Source organism: Parasteatoda tepidariorum, chromosome 5, assembly GCF_043381705.1.
Source record: "Parasteatoda tepidariorum isolate YZ-2023 chromosome 5, CAS_Ptep_4.0, whole genome shotgun sequence".
NCBI classification, from domain to species: Eukaryota; Metazoa; Arthropoda; class Arachnida; order Araneae; family Theridiidae; genus Parasteatoda; species Parasteatoda tepidariorum.
In genome coordinates, this window is record NC_092208.1 from 42,304,623 (window position 1) to 42,316,016 (window position 11,394).

The 11,394-nt window shown below is 31.1% G+C and overlaps 1 protein-coding gene across 1 annotated transcript in view; it reads left to right on the forward strand.

Moving 5' to 3' along the window:
- Window positions 1–2,225, forward strand: part of LOC107437496 (CKLF-like MARVEL transmembrane domain-containing protein 7) — a 22,330-nt gene extending 20,105 nt beyond the window's left edge. The window contains exon 5 of the mRNA XM_016049514.3: window positions 465–2,225. Within this exon, the coding sequence (XP_015905000.2) occupies window positions 465–482 (18 nt within the window). The 3' untranslated portion in view covers window positions 483–2,225. The remainder of the gene's footprint in view (window positions 1–464) is intronic.
- The last annotated feature ends 9,169 nt before the right edge of the window (window positions 2,226–11,394 follow it).

Below are 11,394 nucleotides of genomic sequence, written 5' to 3' on the forward strand. Positions count from 1 at the left end.
ATCACAAATATTGCAATATATTCCCAGATACTTCCATCTTTGTTACAACCATCAATTGCTAAAGTTTTTTCTATGTTAACGTATTATTGCGAATACTATAAAACTATTAGGTGGGCCGCACACTAAGAGTGGGAAGCAAGAGGCATATTGAAGGCTAATTCCCATATGAAATTCGTGTATGCTTCTTAATTGCATTAAGATGTGCACATCACCTCTGCGCATTCTGTTGCAAAAGTATGAGAATTAATTTTCCATATGTTTTGGTCGTGAAGTTTATCTGGTTATTGAAAAAAAAAATACTGCTAAAGTTATAAGTAAGGCTACTAAAAATAATTAGCCTTACTTGAAACTTTAGATTCTTTGCTTATCGAAACAAAGCTCTATGAATTTTTATAATTTTGATGAATGTTATGTGTATATTTTTCAATCAATCTTAATGTTTATATTTTTTTTCCACTTCTTAGATCAACCTCCTACTTTGATTGGTAACGCAAGACCTCAAAGCCGTATTTGTTTTGTCCATTTCCATGATGAATCTCTTTACCACTTATACCCAACCTAAAATACGTATACAGTCATAGTTGAAGAGTTGAGTGGATGAAGGTTCTAATTGACATTTACATGGAATTTAAGCTAATTAGCTTCTAAATTTGTAGGTTGTGTTGCCAATAAGAAATTAAGATTATGCTTTCTCTTCATTTCTTGACCGCATGCTTCCAATAGATGAAATCTACAAATCCTTCATTCGTTTAAACTGTTCGTCAATAACGGTCTGATTCTTAGCATTTTAAATAACAACCAAAAAGAGAGTATTTATTCTTAGACTTACTTATTGCAAAATGCACTTGGAACTAATACTGCTACTTTAACTCACTGAGGTCTACGAATTTAGAGTCGCATAATGCGAAAATGAGATCCACCTTGAGCTTGAGAAATCTAAATGTTTTCAAAAATGTCAATTAGAACCATTTTCCACCAGGTTCTTTTATTAGTTTGCGTATGTTATAACAATGCCACCAGGATTTAAAGAAACTCAGCTGAAGTGGTATTTGAATGCAAAAATGAACTGTGGAACAAACTTTATAGCTTGAATTTCACCACCATTTGTTAGATGAATTTAAGATATTTTATCAGTACATTTTATGTAACCAATGATTTTATGGTAAGCAAAGAATCATCATGACAAAAAAAAGTTTTTTTCAATCCTTTACGTACTTGTTCTGATGCGCAACTGGTTTGCACAAGTTAAAAAATATTTTTAACAAATGATTTTATATAAAGCTATTAAAAGAAGAATTAAGACAACATACATATCTTTGAATCCTTCCACTACATATTTTTTAAGAAACACTGGTTGTTGATTTCGATTCCAGTTTACAAGTATTTGATTGATTTTATAATGAATCATCAAATCTGAAAAACCAAATTAAAGTTTTGTTTACAAGGTAGGTAGGTACTTTATTGACGTCGCACCAGAGCTGTACAATGGGTATTGGCAACGGTCTGGGAAATATCCCTGAGGTTAATCCAAATATATGCCATCACAGTTCGTGAGGCCACTTCCTCAATTTAAATATAGTTCTGAAAGAAGTTTTCTCCAGACCTCTGTACCCATGGCACTGCTCAGCGACTGACCACAGGGCTTTCGATTCCACATATTTTACGAGCACGTATATCGCATGTAGTTGATGAGTCTTAGCCGAGCTCGATTCTCATGCCACTAGGCTACCCTACCCCAACATTTTGTACAAGGAGGAAAACATGGATTGAATCCTTGTCGCTTTCATGTTCTGAACAGCCGATCATTGCTGTTGTAAAGTAAATTTAATAAATGAATTTATGAAATTTTATTAAAAAAGAGCATTGAATATTTTATGAATTATTTTTAAAAAGACTTTATATTTTCAAAATCATCCACCACTTGTTGTGAACTACAATTGATAATTATATATTTTAATCCACGTTGAAAGTAATATTATATACAATCTTTACACTATCAACAATCTTTATAGAAATGAGAAGGGGGAAAAGTTTTTAAAAGATAATATATATGAAATTTATATTGCATGCTCTAACCCAATTTGATAATTGTCAACTGCTTATTGAACTTAATTTTTTAAATGTAAAAAAAAAATGTCATTAAGTGTTGGTAATGTGATAAAGTGTTGTGATAAGTGTCAAAAATGTATACATTTTTATGAAAATAAATGAATTCACTATTATAATGTCTTCTTACAATTCTTGTAAGCACGGTTGACTTGGATCAAATATGTAACGTTGGGTTCGATCCCCAGTGGCGGCATGAAGTCCACCCAGCTTATGATCGATGGGTACCAGTCTGTTTGGGAAGTATAAACGGCCTGTATGCAGTGCTGACCACATTGCCACAATCATGCAGTTAGTCACAAAATTGTGGAGCCTTAATCTCTATGACCCCTCCCCCAGCCCACAACGGGCTGTTGCGGAATGCTTTTCTTTACTTTCAAAATACACATAGATTGGTACATTGCAAAAAGAGCGCGACGAGTCTTAGTACGCTAACCCCAGTATGACCCGACTAACCAGAGTCTTAGTACGCTTCCCGGTGGACAGTTCCACTGTCAGATTCATAGGCTCTTCTTTTTTTTTCAAAANAATAAAAAAAAAAAAAAAAAAAAAAAAAAAAAAAAACATTTTACTACAGGTAAATTTTTGGCCGTTCACTTCTTTTTTTATATTTTACTTTAAAATCGGAGTTGAACTGTCGACCCATTTCTGATTCTAAGACTATCAATATTCAACTCCGTAGCTTTACAAATTTGAGCCAAATCAAGCAGCGGTACAAAATAGCCTTCGTGGAATGACTTTTTTGTGGAACTTACTCGCATGTGAGTCACAATTAGGAGAAAACCACCAACCTGCCATCGTTGAGATTCGAACCTGGGACACCTCATTTTGAAGTACGGCTCTTGTCCTCTTCTGGTGTCGAAGAGAGTGAACCGATATCTTTCAGTTTTAAGACCATACAATAGTATTGATTTCCCTGTTTAGATTGAGATTGTCTTAGGTACTTGCAGTATCACCAGACCAGTGTTACATATATATATATAGATAGATAGATAGATAAATTAAATATATATATTAAATTAAAATTTTTAACGCATTTTTCTGTTTTTACCTTAGCTTTAACAGTATGTTCGTGACTCGTGTCGCATTCGATGCCTTCATTGGTTTTATGAAAAGAGTGTTTTTCGCAAGAAAGTTAATCTAAATACTCTTCCCCAAGCGAAGCTTTTTTTCTTAGATATTATTCTACTTTTAGATTCAGTTGTAAAGCGTTTTTCACAAATAGCTAAAGTTATCGACAGTGTAAGAGCTATGTCAATAAATTTTCTCAATCCATAACGCATGAATGGGTGTCATTTTCACCCACTCTATACTCACAAAATGATTCCCGAGTGGTTTATCTTCTACAGTTGAAAAAAAATATTTTAACACATTTCCACTCCCGGTAAAATTTTTTTTAATTGAGAGAAATTCAAATCCGAAGCGTATAATACGCGCGTCTTAATGCATATTTTATAACCGGTGTCGAATAGCCAATCCAATTCTGAAGGGAAGAAAAGAAGACAAGGGAACTCTTGAATCAAGCATAGGGACAAATTACCCTTCGCAGAGGACTTTTTGATGGAACTAACTCGCCGTTGAACAGCCGACCCAATTCTGAGTTTGTGATTATCAATGTTTAACTCCGTATCCTTGTCTTTTTGAACCTGAAGACTAGGAAACTCCTGGATAAGCATGAGGACAAACTAGCCTTTGTGGAGAATTTTTGATGCAACTAAAACGCGTTAGAATTACACGGAGAGCAAAATCACAACCCGATGGCAAGGGGATTCTAACCCATGATTCGAGCCGGGAATAAAATTCGTATCAACCAAGGCTTTCTGGGATTTGAACCTGAGCCTGGGTCACCTCATTGAGAGGCGAACGTTTTATCCCTTAAGCTACAGCTGCTATCTGGACGCGTATCTTATTTTATAATTGGCGTTGAACAGCCGAAACCTGATGGGTTTTAGAGAATTATGCTTCAAACGCTTAATTTATTCTTGACTTTATATCACTGTCTGCGCTTTTCGCTTTTATTATTTCTGTTAGCGGAAGAACTTTTTAAATAAAATTGTCATTCTTTCCTATTTCATTTTATCACAAATATTGCAAATGTATTTTAATGTTGTTGTTGTTACTTTACGTCGCACTAGAGCTGCACAATGGNTCACCTGACTGTCCGCTCTGCAACTTGGCAGAGCCCATGAATAGGACCCACCTCCGCCGCTGTGCTGCATTGCATTCCGGCTCTGAATCGTCGCTTTATTGGCAAGCCAGAGAACTTTTAGGGCAATGACTTCGGTCATTCTGTTTAGTTTATTTATTCACCTGTTTTGTCTTTGCATTTGTTTTCTGTGTTATTTCTTGTTTATGCCCTGCCATTGGAATAAAAAAAATGGTTTATCTTCCACAGTAGAAAAAAAATATTTTAACACATTTCCACTCCCGGTAAAAAAAATTTTAATTGAGAGAAATTCAAATCCGAAGCGTATAATACGCGCGTCTTAATGCATATTTCATAACCGGTGTCGAACAGCCAATCCAATTCTGATTCTAAAGACTATCAATGTTTAACTCCATAGACTTGGAATTTTCAAACCTAACGTAGAAGACAAGGGAACCCTTGAATCAAGATTAGGGACAAATTACCCTTCGCAGAGGACTTTTTGATGGAACTAACTCGCCGTTGAACAGCCGACTCAATTCTGAGTTTACGATTATCAATGTTCAACTCCGTATCCTTGTCTTTTTGAACCCGAAAACTCCTGGATCAAACATTAGGACAAACTCGCCTTTGTGAGGGATTTTTTGATGGAACTAAAACGCGTTAGCATTACACGGAGAGCAAAACCACGACCCGATGGCAAGGGGATTCTAACCCATGATTCGTCGTCCACTGAGGACATTTTACGTCTGCACCGGTGCGAGCCGGGAGTAAAATTTGTATCAACCAAAGCTACCTGGGATTCGAACCTGAGCCTGGGTCACCTCATTGAGAGGCGAACGCTTTATCCCTTAAGCTACAGCTGCTATCTTATTTTATAACCGGCTTTGAACAGCCGAAACTTGATGCGTATTGGCGAATTCTGCTTCAAACGCTTACAAAGTGTCTTGAAGAATTCTAAAGGCATGGTGAGCTTCATTTATTCTTGACTTTATATCACCGTTTGCGCTGCTCGCTTTTATTATTTCTGTTAGTTGAAGAACTTTTTAAATAAAATAGTCATTTTTCCCTATTTCATTTCATCACAAATGTATTTTAATGTACTTGAACATTAAAGAAGAAACTATTTTAAAAATTTGGGACAAAGATTTAAAAAAAAAAAAGAGGATGGGATAATATATTTTTTTGCATATACAGTGAAATCGTTTCCTCTCGAATATATGTCTGAAGGAAAGAAATTCTTTATCTCACAGTCAATAATTACTAGTGCCGACCGGCCTGTGTAGGGGGCAGGGAACTGTCCTTACATCAGAAAGGTCCTGGGTTCGAATCCCGGGCAAGGCATGGATGTTTCTTTCTCTCTCTGTGTGTGTTCTATGTGACCCGCCCTATAAACGGGTTGTGGTTGTGTGAATGGCGTGGCAGAAGTCGAATTCCTGGCCATAGATTGCACCCCCACTGCCAAAACACGCATACGGCAAAAAAAAAAATTACTAGTAGCCAAGTGATAAAAATTCGTCAACTGTAAATTGCAGCAAATAATCGATTGTTAAAATATGCCAGCATTGGGTTGGAATAACTGTACAAATAGTGCCGAACATATATGCGGTAGACACTTCTTCCAGGGTGGACATGTTCTTTATTTACAACAGTATTTTTGAATTCATTAATCTCTTCTAGATCCCTCCTGAAAAACAGATTTTTTTTAGTAGAGATTTTACACAAGTTTGAGTGTTTTTATGGGCAATATAATAGAGAGGATAGGGATAAGTTTTGGAAGGAGCTGGGACGGAAGAATTTTTAAGACTAATATTTTTCCTGTCTTTCGATTAAAAAATATTTTCATTGTATGATTCGATTGTATTATGCAGAACAAAAACTACCGTATCTTTTTTTTAGGAGCTCAAAGGGGGAAAATCTTATCTTATATAATAATGAATTATTATATAAGAATAAGGGAAATTATTATCTTAAATAATCTTGAATTAAAGGAGAAGATAAAAGACAACGATTGTCTAACCCTGGACGGGAAGTTTCCTATTTCATGTTTGCCTCACCCAGCATGCAGGAAACCTGTTATAATTATTCCTTATGTAAATAATGTTTTTCAGGAATATAAAACTATCTGCTTTACGGATGGTAGTAAGCTTGATGGAAGGGTTGGTCTTGCTTTTGTAATTTATGAAAATGGAACAGAGAAGGTTACTGCCAAGCACCGACTACATAATGAATGTACTGTTTTCCAGGCTGAACTTTTGTGTATAAACCTGGTTGTTAAGTGGATACAAAATTCTTTTAGTGAAAACCAAATTTTTAAATATCTCATTTGTACAGATTCTCTTTCTTCACTTTTTCTTTTGCGTGACACGACTTCTACTGACAAGGGAAACTAGGGAAGTGTGACTCGCCAATTTTGAAATAAACTAGTGGGATGTATGCCTTATGAGGAATAATTTTAGAGGACAACATTCGTTTCGGCCCATAGAAGGTCCTATGAGAGATAAAAAATAATTCAATATATAGAAAAATCGGTATTTTATTACTTCAATGCAGACTATTAGTTATTGCAATTGTCTCATAATCCTATTATTTTGTAATTAATTGGATAATTAATTAATTTGCTAATTAATAAATAAATCAGAAAGTAATTAATTATTAATTAATTATAAATTAATTAGTTATTTATTAAATTATTGATTTGCAATTACATACTCCAATTAATTTGGAAAGTTTTTTGAAAAAAAAATTTAAAAAAATTTATGTCAATTTTTTTTTAAAATTAACCTAACAGGTTTTTCTGAAAAACTGCAGAAAAATAAAATTTTCGAAATCAATTTCGACAATAAATATGCATTATATTGCACATGAAAGTACCACAAAATTAATTGGAGTAAGCATTGAAGTAATAAAATACCGATTTTTCTATGGTTCATTGTAGACCTCGCCCAAAGTTAAGCTGTCAAGATAAGGATAATTGCTTTCAGGTGCGTAAAAATGCCCCCCTAGAACGGGCTTGGCTTAATACTTTCTTGGCATGATATAGTTTATTTCTCTNGACACTTAGTTCGTGAAAATCCGATCATTAGAACGAAAGTTATTCAGGGTGATTCGTTTTTTTTTTTTGCGGACTGTACTTGAACATTAAAGAAGAAACTATTTAAAAATTTGGGACAAAGATAAAAAAAAAGGATGGGATGATATATTTTTTTGCATATACAGTGAAATCGTATCCTATCCAATATATGTCTGCAGGAAAGAAATTCTTAATCTCACAGTCAATTACTAGTAGTCAAGCGATAAAAATTCGTCAATTGTAAATTGCAGTAAATAATCGATTGTTAAAATATGCCAGCATTGGGTGAATAACTGTACAAATAGTGCCGAACAGGTAGTAATTCTTCCAGGGTGGACATTTTCTTTATCTAACACAACAGTATTTTCGAATTCATAAATCTCTTCTAGATCCCTCATGAAAAACATAGAGATTTTTTTTTAGTAGAGATTTTACACAAGTGTGAGTGTTTTTATTTGCAATATAATCGAGAAGATAGGGAGAAGTTTTGGAAGGAGCTGGGGAGGAAGAATTTTTAAGACTAATATTTTTCATGTCCTTTGATTAAAAAAAATATTTTCATTGAACGATTCGATTGTATTATGTAGAACAAAAACTACCATATCTTTTTTTTAGGAGCTCAAAGGGGCAAAATGGTAGGTATTTTCACAATCTTTGCAGAACATATACACTTCATTGCGGCTTTACTATATCTAAAGATCTTTGTGGAATTTGAACAAATTATGTCGAAATAGGGTCTACAATAAATGGATAGGTTTCATAAATATAGCTATCTCCAATTGAACAAAAAGTGGGTATCTACAAATCATGTCTGTGTGTGTTAACACTGACATCAAGCGGGTCTAAATATTAATAAGAAGTGAAAATTTCCAGAGCTGCAAATAAAAAAGAAATTCTTTGAAATTTATATGGTAAGCATGTATATATTTTTTAAAATACAATTATGGTAAATAATATAAGCAGAAATTCAATGGGAAAAACCTAAAGCATATAAAAAAATTTATTTGGTCTTATATGATAGGGCACATACATTAATAAGAGGGGAAACATATAGCTGCTTAGACAAACCAAACTAAATTACACAAATAATTTACATTATGAGTAAAATAAAATTTCATTTATAGATTATACACTAGTAGTACCTTATAATTTGAACAATAATGATAATTAAAATGTTCTTATATTTGTTTCATGCTCAAAATTCAAGAAGTAGAACATAATACACATTATTTGATTTTTACATATTTAAAATCTCATAAATCATACTTTTCCCAATTGAAAAAAAAAAATATTATTTTTTCAAATTTAAGAAACCCAAAATAAATATTTGTTTTTTCCTTTTGAGATTCAACAAACCAATATAAAGTAATTATTATATATTATTGAATTTTATAAGCACAAAATGAATATTTTCTTGTTTGACTAGACATGTACTTAAATTCTATGCTACTTGAAGTTGCATCTTGCTTTATATTATGATCAACTAAAACCTTATGAAATGTTGTGTTACTGGAAATTTCTAAGAGAAAGAAATTAAAAATAGTAATTATTTTCAGATTTCAAACAAAACAAAATTTAATAAAATAAATAACAAGTAGTGCTAAGGCTTTTTAATCAGAAAAAGTGGAATGTAATAAGTTATTTATAATTATATATACAACTTGAAAGAGTTTTATGGTTTCAATATCAGCTGTGACTTTTTTTTCAGATTTAGGAAAGGCAAATGAATTAAGGTAAGACATGATCATTTTATGGAAAGGACCAAGGTCAATGATTATTTTTTTTTATCATCAAAAACATTTATTTTTATGTTAAAATTAAACATGTATTCTATATCATGCTAATTTGGATATAGGAAAATGTTAATAATCTCTTTTTCTTTTTTTTTAATAATAGATTTTGGTAGTAAAAACCAATTGATGCAATTTTTAAAAGTTGATAGGCAGTTTTTATTTCTTCAATGAATCACTCAAAAAGGTTAAAGAACTTTTCTAAATGAATATCAAACTAGTTCGCTCAAAAGAATATATGTGCAAGTAATAAAAGTTAAAGTTTTTGGCAAATTTTTTGAGTATATATTTAAACTAAATAGTTCATTTATGTTAACAAAAATGATGCAAAATACAATAATCATCAATTACTCTGATATATTATCATTGGATATAAAATAGACATTTATTGAGACAATAATAAATATGTTTTACTTTTATAGAGGATAGTAGATATTTTTTTTGTAAACAAATTTTGAAGTAAAAAAAGTTATAAATTACATTAAAAAATGTCATTGCAAAAGCTTAGAAAGTTAGAAACTTGTTTGTGCAGTTTTCGGAAAATTGTTTGCATAGATTAAATTGTTTGTATTTTTCTTTAAGTAGCATTTTTAAGAACTGGTTTCATGACCCAGGTTTTGTAGTGATTCAAAATAAAAATCAGAATTTTTTTTTGTTACACTGTACACACGTTAGTCTATTAAGAAGGGGAAACCAAGAGCTAAAAAAATATTGTAATCCTCTGCTTTGAAAATTTTGTTTTGGGTGATGCATTTCTTTAACTATCCGCAACCTTTAAAAAATGGTAAACACGTAACGTTTAAAATAAAGAATTAAGAAAGGAACAAGTTGATCAGGAATGAATTTAAAAACTGTGCAATTCCTACATACAGTGAAAATCTCGCAACCTGGACTTTTTTTACTTTGGAAATATATCTCTTAACATAAAAATAGATCTAAATAAGTTTAAAAGAAAGTTGATAATTACAGTTATTCTCATGCAGCCTACTATCTACTAATAAAATCATTAAACAAAAAAACACTAGAATAATAATAATAAAAAAAAAAACAAAAACAGAAATACGAAGTCCTGCTATCAAAACATTTAAAAATTTTTTTTAAAGAAAATGTATTTAATGTATTTGAAATACAAATCTAGTTCAAAGATTTATTCAAAAATTAGAAGATTAAGAATTAAGTTTTTTCAGTAAAATATAGTAATAAATAATGAATAAAAATAAATTAATAATTTCTCAGAGAAAAGTTTAAAACGTGCTTTGTTATATTTTTAAAGAGAACATTCAAGAAATTTTCTTTTACTTTTGCTTTTAGGCTATAATATGGAATTCACCTACTTTGTCTCTTGATTTTATGACAAATTAATAGTTTTTTTTAAACTGAGGAATAATTGGATTATTATTAAAAAATAAAATTCTTCGGTGATTCTCCTACTGAAGGTTTATGCATTCCAAGTCAGGTAACTATGATATTAAAAAAAAAAAAAAAATCAAATAGAAATACAACTAACTAAAATTTTACATGGTGAAAAAATATGCAATTTAATAACTGAAAATGAATAGCTGCCAAAAAAAAAAAAAAAAAAAAAAAAAAAAAAAAGAATAGCTGCTTAAATATTTTATGCTGAAAAGTTTAAAAAATTTATTAAAAAAAAATCTAGATGTTTTAATGTAAAATATTATACTAACAGGCAATAAATTTTAATCATTGAAATTATTATAAAGAAACCAAATACTTGTATTTAAAATCATGAATTCATTAATTTATTGATTGTCCATAAATTCATGGATGATTGAGAGGGTAAAACAAATCTTCAGCTTTTTAATTTTGTTTAAAGTGACAATTAATTAGATTAGGAACTAAATTGTATGAAAAACCCGAATTTGCAATTAAAAAAATAGGAAACTGTTATGTAATAGTTGTGTTTGGTTTAAGCATAAACTAAAAGGTAGATGTCCTCTTGGTAGCTTACTGATTAATAGTAATACTGATTTTGTTGACTGGCAAAGAACTTCACAAAACTGATAATATATTATATCAAATCCTTTATCATCATTTTTTTTTAAAACTAAGATTCAAAAAATATCTTCATGCCAAAAAATAAGCAAAAATAGTGTTTTTCAAAAGTTCTGATTTATGTACGATAAACTAGATAATATAAAATAATAATCTTTTTACACTACATTAGCCTGTCCATCAATTAATTTTGCAGATAGCACAATACATAATTGGGTAATATAGGAAAAGAATATTGAAAAAGGGCATTATATACATACAACATA